The following is a 26,474-nucleotide window of genomic DNA, read 5'->3' as shown; positions in this document are numbered from 1 at the left end:
TTTTCAGTCCTCCAGGAGAAGCAATTATCAATACTCCTTCAACCCAATCATATAGAACACAAATAATTGGATTTTAAACAGAAAAACTTATGGACTGTGTTACTGCTTTTCTAGAGTTCAATGATAGGTGCTCCATCACCATCATTTCATTAGTATAGCTCATAAAACACATGTTTTAGGAGAGAGTGAGTGTGTGTTTGTGTGTATCCAGGTCAATGATACTGTACTTTGCTGTGTAGGTTATAAAAAATACATGTTTAAATGGGTTATATATACTGTAGGCAATGTTCCCTCAAATTTGTTCAGCACTGAGTAAATTTCAGGTCTGCTGAGCACAAACTTGAACATTGTGAGCATTCTGTGCATCTTCCGGAGCGTGTTTACTCTGAACACTGAGGCTGAACCCGTTTTAAGTTACAGTTTTAACAGTGGCCAAGTAGGCTACTGTGGCTATTTTATCATAATGTAGGTCTACCAGAGTGGCCTAGCATAAAACATTTGAGAAAATGCATCCCATAACATTTTAACACGGAAATAGCTGTTCCATCGTTCAGCCTACAGTAGCAGCCAATGTGTGGTGTTCAATGTAGGCCTACATTCCATGAGACTTTTGAAAAAAACATGCAGGGCTTCAAATCAAAACAAATTTTATTGGTCACATACACATGGTTAGCAGATGTTAATGTGAGTGTAGCGAAATGCTTGTGCTTCTAGTTCCGACCATGCAGTAATATCTAACAAGTAATCTAACAATTTCACAACAACTACCTTATACACACACAAGTGTAAAGGAATGAATAAGAATATGTACGTATAAATATATGGATGAGCGATGGCCGAACGGCATAGGCAAGATGCAGTAGATGGTATAGAGTACAGTATATACATATGAGATGAGTAATGTAGGGTATGTAAACACTATATAAAGTGCCATTGTTTAAAGTGGCTAGTGATACATTTATTACAGACAATTTTTTATATTATTAAAGTGGCTAGAGATTTGTGTCAGTATGTTGGCAGCAGCCACTCAATGTTAGTGATGGCTGTTTAACAGTCTGATGGCCTTGAGATAGAAGCTGTTTTTCAGTCTCTCGGTCCCAGCTTTGATGCACCTGTACTGACCTCCCCTTCTGGATGATAGCGGGGTGGACAGGCAGTGGCTCGGGAGGTTGCTGTCCTTGATGATCTTTTTGGCCTTCCTGTGACATCGGGTGGTGTAGGTGTCCTGGAGGGCAGGTAGTTTGCCCCTGGTGATGAATTGTGCAGACCTCACTACCCTCTGGAGAGCCTTCCAGTTATGGGCAGAGCAGTCACCGTACCAGGCGGTGATACAGCCCGACAGGATGCTCTCGATTGTGAATCTGTAAATGTTTGTGAGTGTTTTGGTGACAAGCCAAATTTCTTCAGCCTCCTGAGATTGAAGAGGGGCTTTTGTGCCTTCTCACCACGCTGTCTGTGTGGGTGGACCATTTCAGTTTGTCCGTGATGTGTACGCCGAGGAACTTAAAACTTTCCACCTTCTCTACTACTGTCCCATCGATGTGGATAGGGGGGTGCTCCCTCTGCTGTTTCCTGAAGTCCACGATCATCTCCTTTGTTTTGTTGACATTGAGTGTGAGGTTATTTTCCTGACACCACACTCTGAGTGCCCTCACCTCCTCCCTGTAGGCCGTCTCGTCATTGTTGGCAATCAAGCCTACCACTGTAGTGTTGTCTGCAAACTTCATGATTGAGTTGGAGGCGTGCATGGCCATGCAGTCGTGGGTGAACAAGGAGTACAGGAGAGGGCTGAGAATGCACCCTTGTGGGGCCCCAGTGTTGAGGATCAGCAGGGTGAAGATGTTGTTACCTACCCTCACCACCTGGCGGCCCGTCAGGAAGTCCAGGACCCAGTTGCACAGGGCGGGGTCGAGACCCAGGGTCTCGAGCTTAATGACGAGTTTGGAGGGTACTATGGTGTTAAATGCTGAGCTGTAGTCGATGAACAGCATTCTTACATAGGTATTCCTCTTGTCCAGATGGGTTAGGGCAGTGTGATTGCGATTGCGTCGTCTGTGGACCTATTGGGGCGGTAAGCAAATTGGAGTGTGTCTAAGATGTCAGGTAGGGTGGAGGTGATATGATCCTTGACTAGTCTCTCAAAGCACTTCATGATGACGGAAGTGAGTGCTACGGGCCGATAGTCATTTAGTTCAGTTACCTTAGCTTTCTTGGGAACAGGAACAATGGTGGCCCTCTTGAAGCATGTGGGAACAGCAGACTGGGATAGGGATTGATTGAATATGTCCGTAAACACACCAGCCAGCTGGTCTGCGCATGCTTTGAGGACACGGCTAGGGATGCCGTCTGGGCCAGCAGCCTTGCGAGGGGTTAATATGTTTAAATGTTTTACTCACATTGGCTGCGCTGAAGGTTTTGGCTTGACATAATCCACTTGTCCTTCAGACAAGGATGTAACTGAAAATGTTGTGGTGTTTGATGCAAGAAACCACTTTTCAAAATAAAATGTATTATTATTCCCATACCATTATTACAGAGAATCAGACAAATTATGCTACGCTCTGCCTATTGGCTACTTAGCTTATTCAAGACTGTCACAAAATACCACACTTCCCCTTAAAGACATAAAAAGGCTCTTTACCTGACTCGCTTCTCAAAGATGGCTAGAAATGCACACATTTTGTACTCTTGTTGGAAGCAACCACTCCCCATTGTTGCTATAACTGGGCTAATAACTCACTAACTAGCAAAGATTATGAACAATTGTGCACATGTGGCTACATGCAGCTCTCACTTTGATCTCAAAACAAGCACATCTACTCATGACCACTCATACTGTAGCCTAAACACAGTCCAGTTCAAAGTGAATGGCACAGATCCATATATGGCAATGGCTATTGGCATATAGGCCTACTGCAGCTCTGATTGATTATGATGCACCGGTCTGTTCAGAGTACAGGCCGGAGTCGTGCATGTCAATGCAATAGAATCCTACTCCAATGTGCTCTGCCTACAATAAAATCCATTGCACAGTTTGTTTTCAATTCTAAGTCTTGGATAGTTTATTTTGTTTCGGTATGCTACATTGAAAGTGACATATTGCGTTGATTTGAGCACAATTCCCACAGCAGAGCGAAACAGTTGATAGTGTTAACTAAAGGGGAAACCCTAGAAGTTGAGTGAAGTTCAACCTCGTGATTCTCTGCCCGGGCTGATATTGCATCTGTGCAGCAGTAGTCTGAGGGGAGCTGTGTGCGCAGCTTAGAGGGAACATTGACTGTAGGTTATATAAAATACATGTTTTCTGTATTGATGGATGACGTTCCCAGGTTTCTAGAATAAGAGAACTGGTTCCCTGCTGTTATTTGAAGCTGGTGTGAAGGTGTGAACTATGTCTTGTATTGGTGTCTGGTCAGGATACAGTAGCTGAATGTCTCCTGCTGTATGTTAGTTCAGGTTTGTGTGCCTCTGTGGGTTTTCTCCAGTGGACCTGATAGTTTCTGGGACCTCCTGCTGGGATGTGGCTGTGAAGTCTATTAGCTCACAGAGGAAGAGGGTCAGGAGCAGCCATGAGGGGCTGATAGGAAATCAATAGGATTCAAATGCACAACCACAAAACTCAAATTGACGATTTGTCTCTGTGTCAAGATGTGAGCACATATTGAGGGAAAAGGGTAATGTACCGGGTGTTGTGACCAATGTGCACAGTGTATTGTAGTGTGTTCCCAAGACCTACCGTCACTCTGAAACATGCAGTGTAGAGAGAGAGAACATAGAAAATATAATAGAGGAGCTAGAGAGTGAGAGGTGAGACAGAGAATGACAGGGAAAGACAAAGAGATGTCAAACAGGAAGAGATAATAAGGAAATTTGATTTTATGTCAGGGTTGTTTTTTCGCCCTTTTTTCTCTGGAGGTTTACATTGTGATGACAGTTTTTGCCTTTCAACATTATGGCTTTATAGTTGATTTTAAATCAGGTGCTATGCAAAATATGAAGTGCTTTGCTGCACATTGAAATGTCTTTAGTTTCTGCAGGTGCTTTGATATATGTTGAGCTTTATTCGATGTACGCTAGTGTTCCCCAAGTGTTAATTTATCTGTCCACCCAAGTTTAGAGAGCAACATTGATTTGGGGGGGGGGGGGGGGGGGGGGGTTCGTTGTTGCACCTAAAAGACTAAAATCACCAGGAAATCAGCTCAAAGGGATTTTAATTTAGGAAATCCGTTTCCATGTATTGTACTAATGGCGGAAAAATCTATACAGTTACATATCGGGATATTAGTTTTGACGATAGATTGCAATATTAGTTTTGCACTATTCGGCAGTACCTGCACCAAAACGCCAGTATTTTTCGCTCATAGCTTGTTCTCCATCTTCATTTTAAATAGTGAGCCAATTTGTTTTCATCACATTTATTTCCATGACTGATCAAAACACTTCTCAGGGATCTCTCTTGTTCCTCTGCAGCAGACATATGGTGAGCGATATGTTTGGAACATCGAACCGCAATAAAATCTCAAACATTTGGTATCGGCACCTAAGTATCATGTTAACATCGTATCGTGAAGAACCTGGTAATTCCCAGCCCTAAAGTATTCCCACACATAAATAGAGAGACATATGTGATCGTATCCAAATGTAATCAAGGTTTCAAATGATTATGTTTTTGTCAAATACTATATATGTTTGGACATCTTGCAGTCAATGTGCAGTGTACAAATTATTTATAACTATGTTCCAGCCCCCTGACCATCTGCTCAAGAAATGATCAGTCCACAGCTGAATGTAATTGGGGACCCATGATGTACACTATAGTGAGGGGGATGCTTTAAGATTTCATAGAACACAACAGAAGAATCGACATCCAGATATTTTACACACAGAATCCCGCTTGTGTACAAGGCTACACAGTCACATCCTAGCAGCAAGAACTGCTAGAAAGTACATGATGTAATGTGTTCACAAGTCTTCTTTGCTGTGTGCTGATGACTGCTGAGGTTCCCTGAGGTCTTGGAGGGGAGGAGTGGGCTTGGAGAGGAGGAGGGGGCAGGCAGCCCCCTGTAGTCTGGGCTGCTACCTGCTGGCACAGAGCCCCAGTAAAGTGCACTCAGACGCACTTTTCCTGTCTGCAGGGGCCACGCCAGCACTGGCTAATCCAGCGTGACCTTTTTTATGTACCATGCATGTTGCAATGAACAAAAACAATCTGACAGGCCCAGGGGAGCCTCGCCCTCAGCACTGTGGAGGCTTAGGAGAGCATTATTAGCACCCACTCAAGCTGGCTGTGGAGGTTCTGGGTTAGCATTAGCCTAGTACTAAGGCTGGCTGTGGGGGTTTGGGTAAGCATTAGCCTTGCGCTATGGCTGGCTGTGGGGGTATGGGTAAGCATTAGCCGAGTACTTAGGGCTGTGGGGGTTTGGATAAGGATTATCTAAGCACAGCGGTTCGCAAGCTAGGGATCGCAACCCCATGTGTGGTGTGAGAGTCACGGGAGAATATGATAATATGATATGAAAATGGGGTCACAGGAGAATTTCAAAAATCCTATATATATATATATATATATATATACAGTGCCTTGCAAAAGTATTCATCCCCCTTGGCATTTTTCCTATTTTGTTGCATTACAACCTGTAATTTAAGTTGATTTTTATTTGGATTTCATGTAATGGACATACACAAAATAGTTCAAATTGGTGAAGTGAAATGAAAAAAATAACTATTTAATTATTATTATTTTTAAACAGAAAAGTGGTGCATGCATATATATTCACCCCCTTTGCTATGAAGCCCCTAAATAAGATCTGGTGCAACCAATTACCTTCAGAAGTCACATAATTAGTTAAATAAAGTCCACTTGTGTGCAATCGAAGTGTCACATGATCTGTCATATGATATCAGTATATATACACCTGTTCCGAAAGGCCCCAGAGTCTGCAACACCCCTCAGCAAGGGGCACCACCAAGCAAGCGGCACCATGAAGACGAAGGAGCTCTCCAAACAGGTCAGGGACAAAGTTGTGGAGAAGTACAGATCAGGGTTGGGTTATAAAAAAAATCTGAAATTTCGAACATCCCACGGAGCACCATTAAATCCATTATTAAAAAATGGAAAGAATATGGCACCACAACAAACCTAACAAGAGAGGGCCGCCCACCAAAACTCATGGACCAGGCAAGGAGGGCATTAATCAGAGAGGCAACTAAGAGACCAAAGATAACCCTGAAGGAGCTGCAAAGCTCCACAGCGAAGATTGGAGTATCTGTCCATAGGACCACTTTAAGCTGTACACTCCACAGAGCTTGGCTTTACGGAAGAGTGGCCAGAAAAAAGCCATTGCTTAAAGAAAGAACGTTTGGTGTTCGCCAAAAGGCATGTGGGAGACTCCCCAAACATATGGAAGAAGGTACTCTGGGCAGATTAGACTAAAATTGAGCTTTCTGTCCATCAAGAAAAACACTGTCTGGCGCAAACCCAACACCTCTCATCACACCGAGAATACCATCCCCACAGTGAAGCATGGTGGTGGCAGCATCATTTTGTGGGGATGTTTTTCATTGGCAGGGACTGGGAAACTGGTCAGAATTGAAGGTGCTAAATAAAGGGAAATTCTTGAGGGAAAACAGTTTGTCTAAAGATTGCTGTACACCAGTGGAACTCATCCAACTTGAAGGAGCTGGAGCAGTTTTGCCTTGAAGAATGGGCAAAAATCCCAGTGGCTAGATGTGCCAAGCTTATAAAGACATACCCCAAGAGACTTGCAGCTGTAATTGCTGCAAAAGGTGGCTCCCGAGTGGCGCAGTGGTCTAAGGCACTGCATCTCAGTGCTACAGGCATCACTACCGACACCCTGGTTCGAATCCAAGCTGTATCACATCCGTCCATGATTGGGAGTCCATTGCTCGGCGTGCAATTGGCACAGCGTCGTCCGGGTTTGGCTGGGGTAGGCCGTCATTGTAAATAAGAATTTGTTCTTAACTGACTTGCCTAGGTAAATAAAGGTTCAATAAATAAAATTACAAAGTATTGACTTTGGCGGGGGTGAATAGTTATGCATGCTCAAGTTTTCCGTTTTTTTGTGTTATTTCTTGTTTCTTTCACAATAAAAAAATATTTTGCATCTTCAAAGTGGTAGGCATGTTGTGTAAATCACATGATACAAACCCCCCAAAAATCTATTTTAATTCCAGGTTGTCAGGCAACAAAATAGGAAAAATGCAAAGGGGGGTGAATACCTTCGCAAGCCACTGTGTGTGTGTGTATATATATATATATATATATATATATATATATATATATATATATACTGCTCAAAAAAATAAAGGGAACACTAAAATAACACATCCTGGATCTGAATGAATTAAATAATCTTATTAAATACTTTTTTCTTTACGTAGTTGAATGTGCTGACAACAAAATCACACAAAAATAATCAATGGAAATCCAATTTATCAACCCATGGAGGTCTGGATTTGGAGTCACACTGAAAATTAAAGTGGAAAACCACACTACAGGCTGATCCAACTTTGATGTAATGTCCATAAAACAAGTCAAAATGAGGCTCAGTAGTGTGTGTGGCCTCCACGTGCCTGTATGACCTCCCTACAATGCCTGGGCATGCTCCTGATGAGGTGGCGGATGGTCTCCTGAGGGATCTCCTCCCAGACCTGGACTAAAGCATCCACCAACTCCTGGACAGTCTGTGGTGCAACGTGGCGTTGGTGGATGGAGCGAGACATGATGTCCCAGATGTGCTCAATTGGATTCAGGTCTGGGGAACGGGCGGGCCAGTCCATAGCATCAATGCCTTCCTCTTGCAGGAACTGCTGACACACTCCAGCCACATGAGGTCTAGCATTGTCTTGCATTAGGAGGAACCCAGGGCCAACCGCACCAGCATATGGTCTCACAAGGGGTCTGAGGATCTCATCTCGGTACCTAATGGCAGTCAGGCTACCTCTGGCGAGCACATGGAGGGCTGTGCGCCCCCCCAAAGAAATGCCACCCCACACCATGACTGACCCACCGCCAAACCGGTCATGCTGGAGGATGTTGCAGGCAGCAGAACGTTCTCCACGGCGTCTCCAGACTCTGTCACGTCTGTCACATGTGCTCAGTGTGAACCTGCTTTCATCTGTGAAGAGCACAGGGCGTCAGTGGCGAATTTGCCATCTTGGTGTTCTCTGGCAAATGCCAAACGTCCTGCACGGTGTTGGGCTGTAAGCACAACCTCCACCTGTGGACGTCGGGCCCTCATACCACCCTCATGGAGTCTGTTTCTGACCGTTTGAGCAGACACATGTACATTTGTGGCCTGCTGGAGGTCATTTAGCAGGGCTCTGGCAGTGCTCCTCCTGCTCCTCCTTGCACAAAGGCGGAGGTAGCGGTCCTGCTGCTGGGTTCTTGCCCTCCTACGGCCTCCTCCACGTCTCGTGATGGACTGGCCTGTCTCCTGGTAGCGCCTCCATGCTCTGGACACTACGCTGACAGACACAGCAAACCTTCTTGCCACAGCTCGCATTGATGTGCCATCCTGGATGAGCTGCACTACCTGAGCCACTTGCGTGGGTTGTAGACTCCGTCTCATGCTACCACTAGAGTGAAAACACCACCAGCATTCAAAAGTGACCAAAACATCAGCCAGGAAGCATAGGAACTGAGAAGTGGTCTGTGGTCACCACCTGCAGAACCACTCCTTTATTTATGTCTTGCTAAATGCCTATAATTTCCACCTGTTGTCTATTCCATTTGCACAACAGCATGTGAAATTTATTGTCAATCAGTGTTGCTTCCTAAGTGGACAGTTTGATTTCACAGAAGTGTGATTGACTTGGAGTTACATTGTGTCGTTTAAGTGTTCCCTTTATTTTTTGGAGCAGTATAAATATATATATATATATATAGTACCAGTCAAAAGTTTAGACACCTGCTCATTCAAGGCTTTTTAATTTTTTTTACTATTTTCTACATTGTAGAATAATGGTGAATAAATCAAAACAAATATGGAATCATTTAGTAACCAAAAAAGTGTTACACAAATCAAAATATTTTTTAGATTCTTCAAAGTAGCCAGTCTTTGCCTTGATGACAGCTTTGCACACTTGTCATTCTCTCAACCAGCTTCACCCGGAATGCTTTTCCAACAGTCTGGTGGGCAAACTCATCCCAAACCATCTTAATTGGGTTGAGGTCAGGTGATTGTGGAGGCCAGGTCATCTGATCCAGCACGACATCACTCTCCTTCTTGGTCAAATAGCCCATCCACAGCCTGGAGAAATGTTGGTTCATTGTCCTGTTAAAAAAACAAATGATAGTCACACTAAGTGCAAACCAGATGGGATGGCGTATCGCTGCAGAATGCTGTGGTACCCATGTTGGTTAAGTGTGCCTTGAATTCTAAATAAATCACAGACAGTGTTACCAGCAAAGCATCCCCACACCATCACACCTCCTCCTCCATGCTTCACGGTGGGAACCACACATGCGGAGATCATCCGTTCACCTACTCTGTGTCTCACAAAGACATGGTGGTTAGAACCAAAAATATCAAATTTGGACTCATCAGACCAAAGAAAAGATTTCCACCAGTCTAATGTCCATTGCTCGAGTTTCTTGGCCCAAGCAAGTCTCTTCTTCTTATTGTTGTCCTTTATAGTGGTTTCTTTGCAGCAATTCAACCATGAAGGCCTGATTAACGCAGTCTCCTCTGAACAGTTGATGTTGAGATGTGTCTGTTACTTGAACTCTGTGAAGCATTTATTTGGGCTGCAATTTCTGAGGCTGTTAACTCTAATGAACTTATCCTCTGCAGCAGAGGTAACTCTGGGTCTTCCTTTCCCGTGGCAGTCCTCATGAGAGCCAGTTTAAATTCAATTCAAATCAAATTTTATTTGTCACATACACATGGTTAGCAGATGTTAATGCGAGTGTAGTATAATGCTTGTGCTTCTAGTTCCAACCATGCAGTAATATCTAACAAGTAATCTAACCTAACAATTTCACAACAACTACCTTATAAACACACAAGTGTAAAGGAATTCATAAGAATATGTACATAAAAATATATGAATGAGTGATGGCCGAACGGCATAGGCAAGATGCAGTAGATGGTATAGAGTACAGTATATACATATGAGATGAGTAATGTAGGGTATGTAAACATTATAAAAAGTGCCATGGTTTAAAGTGGCTAGTGATACATTTATTACATCAAGATGCAGTAGATCGTATAGAGTGCAGTATATACATATGAGATGAGTTATGTAGGGTATGTAAACATTATATAAAGTGGCAAGTGATACATTTATTACATCAATGTTTCAATTATTAAAGTGAATAGAGTTGAGTCAGTATGTTGGCAGCAGCCACTCAATGTTAGTGATGGCTGTTTAACAGTCTGATGGCCTTGAGATAGAAGCTGTTTTTCAGTCTCTCGGTCCCCGCTTTGATGCACCTGTACTGACCTCGCCTTCTGGATGATAGTGGGGTGAACAGGCAGTGGCTCAGGTGGTTGTTGTCCTTGATGATCTTTTTGGCCTTCCTGTGACATCGGGTGGTGTAGGTGTCCTGGAGGGCAGGTAGTTTGCCCCCGGTGATGCGTTGTGCAGACCTCACTACCCTCTGGAGAGCCTTGCGGTTATGGGCGGAGCAGTTGCCGTACCAGGCGGTGATTCAGCCCGACAGGATGCGCTCGATTGTGCATCTGTAAATGTTTGTTAGTGTTTTTGGTGACAAGCCAAATTTCTTCAGCCTCCTGAGGTTGAAGAGGCGCTATTGCGCCTTCTTCACCACGCTGTCTGTGTGGCTGGACCATTTCAGTTTGTCCGTGATGTGTACGCCGAGGAACTTAAAACTTTCCACCTTCTCCACTACTGTCCCGTCGATGTGGATAGGGGGCTGCTCCCTCTGCTGTTTCCTGAAATCCACGATCATCTCCTTTGTTTTGTTGACATTGAGTGTGAGGTTATTTTCCTGACACCACACTCTGAGGGCCCTCACCACCTCCCTGTAAGCCGTCTCGTCGTTGTTGGTAATCAAGCCTACCACTGTAGTGTTGTCTGCAAACTTCATGATTGAGTTGGAGGCGTGCATGGCCACACAGTCGTGGGTGAACAGGGAGTACAGGAGAGGGCTGAGAACGCACCCTTGTGGGGCCCCAGTGTTGAGGATCAGCGAGGTGGAGATGTTGTTACCTACCCTCACCACCTGGGGGCGGCCCGTCAGGAAGTCCAGGACCCAGTTGCACAGGGCGGGGTCGAGACCCAGGGTCTCGAGCTTAATGACGAGTTTGGGGGTACTATAGTATTAAATGCTGAGCTGTAGTCGATGAACAGCATTCTTACATAGGTATTCCTCTTGTCCAGATGGGTTAGGGCAGTGTGCAGTGTGATTGCGATTGCGTCATCTGTGGACCTATTGGGGCGGTAAGCAAATTGGAGTGGGTTTAGGGTGTCAGGTAGGGTGGAGGTGATATGGTCCTTGACTAATCTCTCAAAGCACTTCATGATGACGGAAGTGAGTGCTACGGGGCGGTAGTCATTTAACTCAGTTACCTTAGCTTTCTTTGGAACAGGAACAATGGTGGCCCTCTTGAAGCATGAGGGAACAGCAGACTGGGATAGGGATTGATTGACTATATCCGTAAACACACCAGCCAGCTGGTCTGCGCATGCTCTGAGGATGCGGCTGGGGATGCCGTCTGGGCCAGCAGCCTTGCGAGGGTTAACACGTTTAAATGTTTTACTCACGTTGGCTTCAGTGAAGGAGAGCCCGCAGGTTTAGGTTGCGGGCCGTGTCAGTGGCACTGTATTGTCCTCAAAGCGAGCAAAGAAGTTGTTTAGTCTGTCTGGGAGCAAGACATCGTGGTCCGCGATGGGGCTGGATTCTCTTTTGTAGTCCGTGATTGACTGTAGACCCTGCCACATACCTCTCGTGTCTGAGCCGTTGAATTGCCACTCTACTTTGTCTCTATACTGACGCTTAGCTGGTTTGATTGCCTTGCGGCGGGAATAGCTACACTGTTTGTATTTGGTCATGTTTCCGCTCACCTTGCCCTGATTAAAAGCAGTGGTTCGCGCTTTCAGTTTTTCGCGAATGCTGCCATCAATCCACGGTTTCTGGTTGGGGAATGTTTTAACAGACACTGTGGGTACAACATCACCGATGCACTTGCTAATAAACTCGCTCACCGAATCAGTGTATTCATCCATGTTGTTGTTCGACGCTATGCGGAACATATCCCAGAGCCAGTTTCTTCATAGAGCTTGATGGTTTTTCGACTGCACTTGAAGAAGCTTTCAAAGTTATTGAAATTTTCCACGTTGACTGACCTTCATGTCTTAAAGTAATGGACTGTCATTTCTCTTTGCTTATTTGAATTGTCTCAAACACATTAAGAAGGAAAGAAATTACAGAAATTAAACTTTTAAAAAGGCACACATGTTAACTGAAATGCATTCCAGGTGACTACCTCATGAAGCTGGTTGAGAGAATGCCAAGAGTGTGCAAAGCTGTCAACAAGGCAAAGGGGGGCTACTTTGAAGAATCTAAAATATATTTCGATTTGTTTAACACTTGGTTACTACATGATTCCATATTTGTTATTTCATAGTTTTGATGTCTTCACTATTATTCTACAATGTAAAAAATAAAAAAAATAAAGAAAACTCTTGAATGAGTTGGTGTGTCCAAACTTTTGACTGGTACTGTATATAAGGCGGCGCACAATTGGCCCAGTGTAGGCCGGGCTTGGCCGGGGTAGGCCGTCATTGTAAATAAGAATATGTTCTTAATTGACTTGCCTAGTTAAATAAAGGTTAACAAATATATTATAATATTGTCTTTGTATCTCAAAATTATTGTAATGTGGTTAACCTTAAAAATTTAATCGAAAATTACTCAAATTTCAAAGATTTAATTCAACCAGTGAGTGCCCTTAGATCATGGGAAAAGGCTGCACTTGACCGTTGCACTTCAATCATTCCCACGGTGAATGGCTAGGCCCCTACGCTATGAAACCACACACTATTGTAGAGACTTTGATATTACCGGACGCAATTGATATGGTGAGGAGGCAGAGGCACAGAAACTCACATCAATACCTTTGTCAAATAAAACTGATAAACGAAGAATTTGTGCTTTTGCTAGCAATCATGAGGAAACTCTGACTGAACGACTCAAAAACTCCCCAGCTTATGCTCTCCAAATCAATGTTAGCTGTGAAGGCCGAGATGCCCATGCATTGACTTATGTTCGCTCTATATGTCGGGGGATGTTATTCACATGGACATATTGTTCTGTCTCACGATTCCAGAGCATGAAACGGCACAGGGGATGTTCAGTGTGCTGAGTGGCTAAATTGATGAAAAACAGATTCCATGGGATCGAATGGTGGGCTTTTGCACAGATGGGGCTCCATCTATGGCTGGACGGCAGGCAGGCCTCTGCAGTCTTGTTTTTAATATGTCTCCTGCAATATGGATGCATTGTATGATACAACAATAGCAATTGGTGGCAAAAGAGCTGAGTACAGACACTGCAGCAGGTAACTTTGATTGTAAACTACATCAAACCACATCTACTGTGCACACACCTGTTCGCAAAACTATTTGGAGATATGAGATCAGAGCATGACAATGTTCTATTTCACACCGAGGCTTGGTGGTGATCGAGGGGGATTGTTGGCAAGATTTGTTTTTGCATTGAGAGAGGAACTGTTGTCATTCACAATGGATGTAAAGAAAAAAAGACTTGGTTGACTTTGTGCCTCCTTACTTATGTAACAGACATATGAGAGAAACTGAACAAACTGAACGCAAGCATGCAGGGGAAATACAAAAACATTCTACAGATGAGTGACAATCAGTGGATTCAGAGGAAAGAATTCTTATTGGAGAGAGAGTCTTTCAAAAGCTAGCCATGCCCCCTTCCTTTGGGACCTTCTTCCCAATCTGTTTGACTGTGATTCTTGCTCAGTTGACATGCCGGTGAGTGAAATCGAACAGCTGATCGAGCTGTCATGTGACCAATTGTATTCACGGGTCACTATGGAGGAGTTTTGGTTCCTGACTCAAAGGGAAAACCCTGCCATCTCCCTCTGAGCATTAATGCTACGTTCACAACAACTGGGAACTCGGAAGTCTCTGACTTCCGACTTTAGTGCGTTTAAAGTAACTGGGAACTCTGAAGAAGATTTAGCAAAGACTGGGGAAAATAGTTTTGAACGGTCATCCAACTCGAAATTCCAACTCGGGAACTCAGGTCTCTTTCTAGGACTCTGACTTTCCAAACTGAAGATCACTGATGTCATGATTTGACCTCCTACTTTTCCAAGGTCTCAGTTGTCTTGAAAGCACAATAAAACCAACGATACCCTTCGTCAGCTCATACAATATATGTGTGAAGCTGGATTCAGTGCTCTCGTCTACCTTAAAACCAAATATAGATCCAGGTTGGGTGTGATAGCAGAGATGTTATTTTTATTTAACCATTATTTAACTAGGCAAGTCAGGCAAGTCAGTTAAGAACAAATTCTTATTAACGATGACGGCCTACACCGGCCAAACCCGGACGACGCTGGGCCAATTGTTCGCCGACCTATGGGACTCCCAATCACGGCCGGTTGTGATATAGCCTGGATTTGAACTAGGGTGTCTGTAGTGACGCCTATAGCACTGAGATGCAGTGCCTTAAACCGCTGCACCACTCGGGAGCCCAAAAGGGAAAGAAGGTAGAGACAACAATACATAATGCGAAGCAGCCACAATTGTCTGTAAGAGTGCCCATGAGTGTCCATTAAGTCTTTGAATGAAGAGATGGAGATAAAAGTGTCCAGTTTGAGTGTTTTTTGCAGCTCGTTCCAATCGCCAGCTGCAGCGAACTGTAAAGAGGAGCGACCCAGGGATGTGTGTGCTTTGGGGAACTTTAACAGAATGAGACTGGCAGAACGGGTGTTGTATGTGGAGGATGAGGGCTGCAGTAGGTATCTCAGATAGGGGGGAGTGAGGCCTAAGAGGGTTTTATAAATTGGCATCAACCAGTGGGTCTTGTGACGAGTATACAAAGATGACCAGTTTACAGAGGAGTATAGAGTGCAGTGATGTGTCCTATAAGGAGAATTGGTGGCAAATCTGATGGCCGAATGGTAAAGAACATCTAGCCGCTCGAGAGCACCCTTACCTGACGATCTATAAATGACGTCTCCGTAATCTAACATGGGTAGGATGGTCATCTGAATCAGGGTTAGTTTGGCAGCTGGGATGAAAGAGGAGTGGTTACGATAGAGGAAACCAATAATAGATTTAACTTTAACCTGCAGCTTTGATATGTGCTCAGAGAAGAACAGTGAACCATCTAGCCATACTCCCAAGTACTTGTATGAGGTATTTGTATGTATTATTGATCACCATTAGCCAATGCAGCAGCTACTCTTCCTTGGGTCCAGCAAAATTAAGGCAGTTTATACCATTTTAAAACATTACAATACATTCACAGATTTCACAACCCACTGTGTGCCCTCAGGCCCATACTCCACCACTACCACATATCTACAGTACTAAATCCATGTGTATGTATAGCGCTTATGTTATCGTGTGTGTGTGTGTATGCATGTGTCTGTGCCAATGTTTGCTTCACAGTCCCCACTGTTCCATAATCTGTTTTTTTTATTTGTTTTTTAAGTCTAATATTACTGCTAGCGTCAGTTACTTGATCTGGAATAGAGTTCCATGTAGTCATGGCTCTATGTAGTACTATGTGCCTCCCATAGTCTGTTCTGGACTTGGGGACTGTGAAGAAACCTCTTGTGGCATGTCTTGTGTGGTATGCATGGGTGTCCGAGCTGTGTGCCAGTAGTTTAGACAGACGGCTCGGTGCATTCAACATATCAATACCTCTCATAAATATAAATAGTGATATAGTCAATCTCTCCTCCACTTTGAGCCAGGAGAGATTGACATGCATTCTATTAATGTCTATGTGTACATCCAAGGGCCAGCCGTGCTGCCCTGTTTTGAGTCAATTGCAAATTTCCTAAGTAATTTGTGGCACCTGACCACACGACTGAACAGTAGTCAAGGTGCAACAAAACTAGGGCCTGTAGGACCTGCCTTGTTGATAGTGTTGTTAAGAAGGCAGAGCATCGCTTTATTATAGACAGACTTCTCCCCATCTTAGCTGCTACTGCATCAATATGTTTTGACCATGACAGTTTACAATCTAGTGTTACTCCAAGCAGTTTTGTCATCTCAACTTGCTCAATTTCCACATTATTTATTACAAGATTTAGTTGAGGTTTAGGGTTTAGTGAGTGTTTTGTTCCAAATACAATGCTTTTAGTTTTAGAAATATTTAGGGCTAACTTATTCCTTGCCACCCACTCTGAAACTAACTGCAGCTCTTTGTTGAGTGTTGCAGTCATTTCAGTCACTGTAGTAGCTGACGTGTATAGCGTTGAGTCATCCTCATACATAGAAACTCTGGCTTTACTCAAAGTCAGTGGCATGTCGTTAGTAAAAATCTAAAAAAGCAAGGTGCCTAAACAGCTACCCTGGGGAATTCCTGATTCTAACTGGATTATATTTGATAGGCTTCCATTAAAGAACACCCTCTGTGTTCTGTTAGACAAGTAACTCTTTATCCACATTATAGCAGGGGGTGTAAAGCCATACACACAAGTTCTTCCAGCAGCAGACTATGATCAATAATGTCAAAAGCTGCACTGAAGTCTAACAAGACAGCCCCCACAATCATTTTATCATCAATTTCTCTCAGCCATTCATCAGTCATTTGTGTAAGTGCTGTGCTTGTTGAGTGTCCTTCCCTATAAGCATGCTGAAATTCTGTTGTCAATTTGTTTACTGTAAAATAGCATTGTATCTGGTCAAACACCATTTTTTCCAGAAGTTTACTAAGGGTTGGTAACAGGCTGATTGATTGGCTATTTGAGCCAGTAAAGGGGGCTTTACCATTCTTGGGTAGCCGAATGACTTTAGCTTCCCTCCAGGCATGAGGGCACACACTCTCTATTAGGCTTAAATTAAAGATGTGGCAAATAGGAGTGGCAATATCGTCTGCTATTATCCTCAGTAATTTTCCATCTAGATCGTCAGACCCTGGTGGCTTGTCATTGTTGATAGACAATAATTTTTTCACCTCTTCCACACTGACTTTACGGAATTCAAAAGTACAATTCTTGTCATTCATAATTTGGTCCGATATACTTGGATGTGTTGGGTCAGCGTTTGTTGCTGGCATGTCATCCCTAAGTTTGCTTATGAAAAAGTCTTGCCAATGAAAAAGTCATTAAAGTTGTTTGCTTTGTGATGAATGAGCCATCTGATTCAATAAATGGAGCCGAGTTGGCGTTTTTTCCCAAAATTTCATTTAAGGTGCCCCAAAACGTTTTACTATCATTCTTTATATAATTTGTCTTTGTTTCATAGTGTAGTTTATTTTTATTTAGTTTAGTCACATGATTTCTTAATTTGCAGTACGTTTGCCAATCAGTTGGGCTGCCAGATTTAATTGCCATACCTTTCGCCTTATCCCTCTCAACCATACAGTTTTTTAATTCCTCAGAAATCCAAGGGGATTCAACAGTTTTTACAGTAATTTTCTTAATGGGTACATGCTTATTAGTAACTGGAATAAGTAGTTTCATAAATGCGTCAAGTGCAGCATCTGGTTGCTCCTCATTACACACCACAGACCAGCAAATATTCTTCACATCATCAACATATGAATCACTACAAAACTTATTGTATGGCCTCTTATACAGTATATTAGGCCCGGCCTTTGGAACTTTGGTTTCTCTAGATATGGCTATTATATTGTGATCACTATAACCTATGGATTTGGATACTGCTTTAAAGCAAATATCTGTAGCGTTAGTAAAACTGTGATCAATACATGTTGATGATTTTATTCCTGTGCTGTTTGTAACTACCCTGGTAGGTTGACTGACAACCTGATCCAGGTTGAAGACACAGTTTGAAGTTTTTTCCTGAGTGGGCAGCTTGATGATAGCCAGTCAATATTTAAATCACCCATAAAATATACTTCTCTGTTGATATCACACACATTATCAAGCATTTCACACATATTATCCAGATACTGACTGTTAGCACTTGGTGGTCTATAGCAGCTTCCCACAAGAATGGCCTTTAGGTGAGGCAGATGAACCTGTAGCCATATTACTTCAACAGTATTTAACATTAGATTGTCTCTACGCTTTACAGGAATGTAGTTCTGAATATAGACTGCAACACCACCTCTGTTGACATTTCTGTCTTTTCGGTAGATGTTATAACCATGTATTTCTACCACTGTATCATCAAAGGTATTATCTAAGTGAGTTTCAGAGATAGATGATGTTCATATTCTGACTGTTACAAGCAAGTTATTGACTTCATGACCTTGTTTCTTAGGCTGCATATGTTAATATGGGCTATTTTTTTTAGCACTTTTCTGGGTTGCTTGATTGTTTTTAATGCTTTACTGGGAAGCTTATTTTACATTTACATTTTAGTCATTTAGCAGACGCTCTTATCCAGAGCGACTTACAGTAGTGAATGCATACATTTCGTTTCATACATTTTTTTTCTGTGCTGGTCCCCCGTGGGAATCGAACCCACAACCCTGGCGTTGCAAACACCATGCTCAACCAACTGAGCTACAGGGAGTAAGTCTATCAGAGGTAGACTTACTCATGCTATTTACATTGGAGCTGATAGTGCAGGGTGAGCTGCATAAAGGGGTCTTCCTACTATTGCACACCGCCTCAGTGCTAACAGTGTAACTCTGGTTTATAGGCTCATGATTACGGCTTACAAAGCTGTAGGATAAACAGATGTATTCGGTACAATTAGGGGTACATAAATGAAATGACTTACATTGTGTTTGCCAATGCCCCTATGATCATGTACATTTGATGCAGTATTATGATGACTCATTGTCACAATGGTAACTGAGCTGGTCTTGGATCATTTACCAGTCATTGTTTCAACGCAGCCTTGAAATGCGTGGACAGAGTCCAGGAGCCAAGATGATTTGGATGGACTACGTCATTCCTGTAGAGCATCTTCTGTTTCCAGAAGGTGTCAAAGTTATCAATAAAAGTGACTCCAGCAGAGCTACAGTAGTCTTTTAGCCAGATGTGTAATGCCAGCAGTCTGCTGAATCTTTCACACCCGCAGCCCAACGATGGTACTGGACCTGAAATTATTGGCCGTTTTTTGGAGTCTTTTAATGCTAAAATCAGTACTTTTAAATCCATTTTCAAATGTTCCGAGTTAGCCCTCCTGATGTCGTTTGACCCCACATGGACAATGACAATGTCAGCTCCCGGCATCTGTGGTAGAACAGTCAGAAACAGCCTTGAGGTGACTACCTCAAGCGCTAAACCCTCAGAGGTAGTTATTACACCGGAGGGGAGAGGGGCATTCTTCTTACCAAACCACATGACCTTTGTTTTGGAGGTGTTCAGAACAAGGTTAAGGGCAGAGAAAGCTTATTGGACACTAAGAAAGCTTTGTTGTAGAGCGTTTAACACAACATCCGGGGAGGGGTCAGCTGAGTTTAAGACTGTATCATCTGCATATAAATGGATGAGAGAGCTTCCTACTGCCTGAGCTATGTTGTTGATGTAAATTGAGAAGAGCATGGGGCCTAGGATCGAGCCTTGGGGTATTCCCTTGGTGACAGGCACTGGCTGAGACAGCAGATGTTCTGACTTTACACACTGCACTCTTTGAGAGAGGTTGTTAGCAAACCAGGCCAAAGACCCCTCAGAGACATTTACATTACATTTTACATTTACATTTTAGTCATTTAGCAGACGCTCTTATCCAGAGCGACTTACAGTAGTGAATGCATACATTTCATAAATTTTTTCCCCCGTACTGGCTAAGGAGACACCAATACTCCTTAGCCGGCCCACAAGAATGAAATGGTCTACCGTAAGAAAATCTTTGGCCAAGTCAATAAAAATAGCAGCACAACATTGCTTAGAATCAAGGGAAATGGTGACATCATTTAGGACCTTTAAGGTTGCAGTGACACATCCATAACCTGAGCGGAAACCAGATTGCATACCAGAGAGAATACTGTAGATATCAAGAAAGCCAGTCGATTGATTATTGAAAAGTTTTTACAACACTTTTGATAAACAGGGCAAAATAAAAATTGCCCTATAACAGTTAGGATCAGCTTGATCTCCTCCTTTAAATAAAGGATGCACCGCCGTGGCTGCCTTCCAAGCAATGGGAACATCCCTAGAAAGGAGAGACAGGTTAAAAAGGTCAGAGATAGGCTTGGCAATGATAGGGGCAGCAACCTTAACCTCTCTGGTACATGTGGGACGAACTCGTCCCACCTACGTAACAGCCACTGAAATCCAGTGGCGCGATTTTTGAATCGTTAGAAATGCTATAACTTCAATTTCTCAAACATATGACTATTTCACAGCTATTTAAAGACAAGAATCTCGTTAATCTAACCCCACTGTCCGATTTCAAAAAGGCTTTACAACAAAAGCAAAACATTAGATTATGTTAGCAGAGTACCCAGCCAGAAAAAATCAGACACCCATTTTTCAAGCTAGCATATCATGTCACATAAACCCAAACCACAGCTAAATGCAGCACTAACCTTTTATAATCTTCATCAGATGACACACCTAGGACATTGTGTTATACAATACATGCATGTCTGTTCAATCAAGTTCATATTTATATCAAAAACCAGCTTTTTACATTAGCATGTGACGTTCAGAAAAAGCATAACCACCGCAAACTTCCGGTGAATTTACTAACAGTTTGCTAAATTACTCACGATAAACGTTCACAAAAAGCATAACAATTATTTTAAGAATTATAGATACATTACCCCTCTATGCACTCGATATGTCCGATTTTAAAATAGCTTTTCGGATGAAGCACATTTTGCAATAATCTAAGTACATAGCCCGGCATTACAGGGCTAGCTATTTAGATACCCACCCAGGTCAGCATCCACCAAAATCACATTTCCTATAAGAAAGATGTTCTTACCTTGCTTGTTCTTCATCAGAATACACTGCCAGGACTTCTACTTCAATAACAAATGTTGGTTTGGTCCCAAATAATCCATCGTTATATCCAAACAGCGACGTTTTGTTCGTGAGTTCTAGAATGCTTCTTCGCGGTGTCGCGCATGGCGCATTGGCGTGTCAAAAATGTCTAAATATTCCATTACCGTACTTCGAAGCATGTCAACCGCTGTTTAAAACCAATTTTTATGCCATTTATGTCGTAGAGAAGTGATAATATTCCGACCGGGAGTATGCATTGAGCCTAAACAGCCGAATAAAATTTCTCCTCAGAAGCGACTCATGCACGCGCATCATTGAAAGGTCCTCCGAGCATCCACTTACAAAAGGCGATAATATGTTTCAACCTGAGGTTCCCTCGTAAACCTTCAGTTATTTCGCGGGCTCTGAGAGCCTATTGGAGCCCTGGGAATTGTCACGTTACAGCTAAGATCCTTACTTTTCAATAAAAAGAGGTAAGACGCACGACTCCTTGTCAGACAGGGTACTTCCTGCTTGAAACCTTGTCAGGTTTTTGCCTGCCATAGGAGTTCTGTTATACTCACAGACACCATTCAAACAGTTTTAGAAAATTCAGAGTGTTTTCTATCCAAACCTGAACAATAATATGCATATTCTAGCTTCTGAGTTGGTGTAGGAGGCAGTTAAAAATGGGAACATATTTTTTCCAAAATTCTCAATACTGCCCCCTATACCAAACAGGTTAAAGAAGAAAGGGTCTAAACCATCTGACCCAGATGTTTTTGGGGGGTCAAGTTTAAGCAGCTCCTTTAGCACCTCGGACTCAGTGACTGCCTGCAGGGAGAAACTTTGTAGCGGGGCAGGGGAAAAAGAGGGAGGAGCATCGGGGCTAGTTGCATTAAAAGGGGTGGGAGATGAGGAAATGTTGGAAGGGCAAGGAGGCATGGCTGAGTCAAATAGGAATCCTGATCCAACAATCCAGGCTGTATCAGGCTGTATCACATCCGGCCGTGATTGGGAGTCCCATAGGGCGGCACACACGCCCGGGTTTGGCAGGGGTAGGCTGTCATTATAACTAAGAATTTGTTCTTAACTGACCTGCCTAGTTAAATAAAGGTTAAATTAAAAAAATATATAAAAAAATCAACAAGGAGCTATTTGAAAGTTTAATGCTTACAAAAACAGCATATTAAATTGTTTGGGGACAGACTTGGTGGAGACAACCGAGCACCGAAGGTGTTCCTTGGTAAAGATTGCCACTCCACCACCTTTGAAAGATCTGTCTTGCCGAAAAAGGTCATAACCAGAAAGGTTAACATCAGTGTTCAAAACACTCTTTCTTAACCACGTCTCAGTAATGACTAACACATTTGGATTGGAGCTGTGAACCCACACATTTGATCAATTTTAGGTAATAAGCTTCTAGTGTTAAACGGCAGAAAACCCAGGCTTTTATGAGAGCATAAATCAGTGAAGCAGATATCAGAGCACAAGTCAGAATTGTGGCTAGCAACAGTAGATAGGCTAGGGTGTACATGCACATTTCCAGATATCATCGGCAGTAATACACTCAGGCCACGGCTGAGGACAGGGAGAGCTCTGCAATGTTTATTTATGACATTTGAATGTGCATTAGATGGCAACAAGATCATATTGTATAGCAATTTCATCAGGTAACATGACTACAAAGCCCGCGAGAGGTGGTTGGAATAGGATGGGAGACCAAGAGTCCGTGTAACCAATAGAGTCAGAGTCCCGAGTGTGGGAACAAACAGTCTGGTTGTGTAAACAAGTAAGTTCATAGTCAACAAAGCATGCAGGAGTCATGAGGCAAATAGCATAAAGCACAAGAAAAATATATAACGACTTGGGGCTAGCCATTGTAAGTTCAGAGTCACAAAGATGAGCTGTGCACTGTTGACCAGGCCCCCTGACTTTGAGAATCTCCGACGCGACATGCATCAAGCACACCCATCTCATTAGTGGTGGTGAGATAAGATTAATTTGCAATTGACTGCCATAGCCCAAAATAAAAAAATAAACATAGGTTGTTAATTCCATAATTTTTGGGGTAAGCATTAGCCTAGCATTAAGGCTGGCTGTGGGTTTTGGGTAAGCATTAGCCTAGCACTTAGGGCTGTGGGGGTTTGGGTAAGCATTAACCTAGCGCCAAGTCTGACTGTGGGGGTTTGGGTTAGCATAAGGCTAATTTAGCGCTCAGGTATAATATTATAATGCAGCCTGCTGTCTTGGAGTAGGGAAACTAGGGGGAAACAAATGCATTAAACCCTCCCAAGGGAGAAGAAGCATGTTACCCGGTTAACAGGGTACTCCATCACTATTAGCTTGACTTATTGGCTTGGATAGTCAATGTCTCAGGATGAAAACCTCTCTGGACTCTACAGGAGCTACAGGAGCTTTGAATCTTAATCGAATGATCAAGATCATGGTGGCAATTTGCTATCAATTTGATTAACTGCACACTTTGTCCCAGAATAATTATTGTATTCAATCTATTAACTCTTCTTCTCCTCAATCTAATGTTGCTCCTATTTTGTATTTGTATTTATTAGGGATCCCCATCTGTTGCCAAGGCAGCAGCTACTCTTCCTAGTGTCAAAACACATTAAGGCACTTACATTACATATAAAACAAAAGATTAAACAGTAGGGGCATACATACCCTAGGCCCAGGGGTACACTACCCACCATTTCTCACGTTCATGCATGACTGCTCCCTATACATGACTTAATAAGGCTGATCTGTATTAAACAGGTGCTTACCAGCAGTAATCATTCATCATCATGTGTTACTGCTTTTTACGACCCATGCTGTTATCTTTTCATCTGATTGCCCTATAGGTGAGCCTTTAACGTGGATAGTTATTTGCTCCTCATTTACATATGAGCTTAGCTGGGGTCTCCGGGGAGGCCTTTGAGGCTGTGGGAGGAAGGGAGAAGAGAGGAGAGGGGAGGGGCCGAGGGGAAGCGATGATGGGACAGTACAGCTCCTCCGCTGACTGTTTTCGCCTTTTATGTGCTTTTATGTTGCTGCAATACTTCACCTGATAAAAGCAGTGTATTGAGATTCATGTTTGTAAACATTACACTATCTATGGATGTTGTTTTGTTGTTGCCTTGTGGAGACTCCCCTGCCTACCACCCATTCCTCAATGTTTACAAAAATAAAGTGGATACAGTAGCACAATAAACATGCTCCGGTCTACTGAAGGTTTTTCCGTCTTTACCATATAAGCAAAATCCTTTTATTTGTTGTCTGCTTGTTTTCTCAGCCAATTAATTCTGCGTCCTTTCTCTGGGAAATTTGTTATTACAGAGACAGTACAAAGGCACTTTGGAGAACGTGTCACTTATGTCAGAAGAGAAAACGCTGAACAAGCTGTTAGATTGGGATATAACAGAATGTTAGTGTGAAGTGAGATATGGAACCTAAACTACAGCAGCATTCTGTTTTTACGAGGCATTGTATTGTGTTTTATACGTTTTGGCTGGCTAGTGGGAAAACTGCAATTCTGCCTACTTTTGTCCTATTTAGCTCCACTCATAGAACAACTTTGTTTAGCTTAATTCAGATGACATTCGCCGAGATGGAAATGAATCCGTTTTTGTACCCCAGGTCCAGTTGGGTTGATTACATCATGCTAATTTGAGGGCCAAGGGGTTAGTGCTACATGTCAGCACATAGCATATAGTTTTTCACAATGACCCTGACCCTGACCCTAACTAAACCTTTACCATGTCCCCTTGTTCTCTGTGTCTCCTCCAGGGTATTAGCAGTCTGTTCAGCTCTCTGAAGGTGGTGCGCCTGCTGCGTCTGGGTCGGGTGGCCCGTAAACTGGACCACTATCTGGAGTATGGAGCAGCTGTATTGGTCCTACTGGTGTGTGTGTTTGGCCTGGTGGCCCACTGGCTGGCCTGCATCTGGTACAGCATTGGCGACTACGAGGTCATTGACGAGGTCACCAACACTATCAAGACGGACAGCTGGCTCTACCAGTTAGCCATCAACCTCGGGTCGCCATATTGCTACAATGCCAGCGGCTCAGGCCAATGGGAGGGTGGCCCCGGGAAAGACTCTCTGTACATCACGTCTCTTTACTTCACCATGACTAGCCTGACCACCATCGGGTTCGGCAACATCGCCCCCACCACGGATGGAGAGAAGATCTTCTCTGTGGCCATGATGATGGTGGGCTGTAAGTAACTGGGCTTGGTTGTTTTCCCTTCTCCATGGTGTTGGATGTTTGGTTGGATGTTTGGTTGGATGGCTAGCTGGTTGGTTGGTTGGATGATTGGTTGGATGGCTAGCTGGTTGGTTGGTTGGATGATTGGTTGGATGGCTAGCTGGTTGGTTGGTTGGATGATTGGTTGGATGGCTAGCTGGTTGGTTGGTTGGTTGGATGATTGGTTGGATGGCTAGCTGGTTGGTTGGTTGGTTGGTTGGATGGCTAGCTGGTTGGTTGGTTGGATGATTGGTTGGATGGCTAGCTGGTTGGTTGGTTGGATGATTGGTTGGATGGCTAGCTGGTTGGTTGGTTGGATGATTGGTTGGATGGCTAGCTGGTTGGTTGGTTGGTTGGATGATTGGTTGGATGGCTTGCTGGTTGGTTGGTTGGATGATTGGTTGGATGGCTAGCTGGTTGGTTGGTTGGATGATTGGTTGGATGGCTAGCTGGTTGGTTGGTTGGTTGGATGATTGGTTGGATGGCTAGCTGGTTGGTTTGTTGGTTGGTTGGATGGATGGATGGTTGTTTGGCTGGTTAGTTGATTAGTTGGCTGGGTGGGCAGCAGTTCCAGGGAGATCGCTGATAGTACAGAGTGATGATGGAGAGAATAGATCTCCACAATTGCGATAGCGAGCAATGATGACACATTGATGATTAATGACACACAATACTCCCCATCGTCTGTCAGCATAATCTTGGGTGGCAATCTGAGCAACAAAGAGAGAGATGAGGATAGGCTGCTCTCAGATAGAGCGAAAGAAACATACTGTAGAGAATGCTTTGCTCCACTGCTGTAAACAGATCTGATGGTATTTGGGTCTCCTCTATCTGCCAGCTCTGCAAGTCCTCTGGGCTGTCCTGTCCTGTCCTGTCCTGTGATAGTCAGGGGCTCACACTGTGTCAGTCTGATTCTGTAGACTGTCAGAGCCAGGCTAGCCAATAAACAACAGAGCAAAATGATCTGTGTTTCCCTCTGAGTTGTCTGGGCATAGCTGATAGTGTTGGCATGGCGTGCCACTGTGCCACAGCCACCTAGCACACAAAACAGACAACACTGTGTTGTTTGTGTTTTGGACCCGTGTGAGTAGTGGAGCTGAACAGAGATAAGATTGGTTCAGCAGCCCCAGTCAGAGGAGCTCGCTCAGTGAAGTGATCACAGGCTTATTAATTGGCACCTT

At 43.4% G+C, this 26,474-nt stretch overlaps 1 protein-coding gene across 1 annotated transcript in view; it reads left to right on the top strand.

Annotated features, from left to right (window-relative positions):
• kcnh5b (potassium voltage-gated channel, subfamily H (eag-related), member 5b) overlaps positions 1 to 26,474 on the top strand; it is a 72,676-nt gene that overhangs the window by 24,964 nt on the left and 21,238 nt on the right. The window contains exon 7 of the mRNA XM_029730049.1: positions 24,837 to 25,266. Within this exon, the coding sequence (XP_029585909.1) occupies positions 24,837 to 25,266 (430 nt within the window). The remainder of the gene's footprint in view (positions 1 to 24,836; positions 25,267 to 26,474) is intronic.

The sequence above is a fragment of the Salmo trutta genome, chromosome 33, assembly GCF_901001165.1.
Source record: "Salmo trutta chromosome 33, fSalTru1.1, whole genome shotgun sequence".
Classification (NCBI taxonomy): Eukaryota; Metazoa; Chordata; class Actinopteri; order Salmoniformes; family Salmonidae; genus Salmo; species Salmo trutta.
Note: the sequence above shows the minus strand (reverse complement) of the source record. Positions and strands in the feature narration are given on the sequence as shown.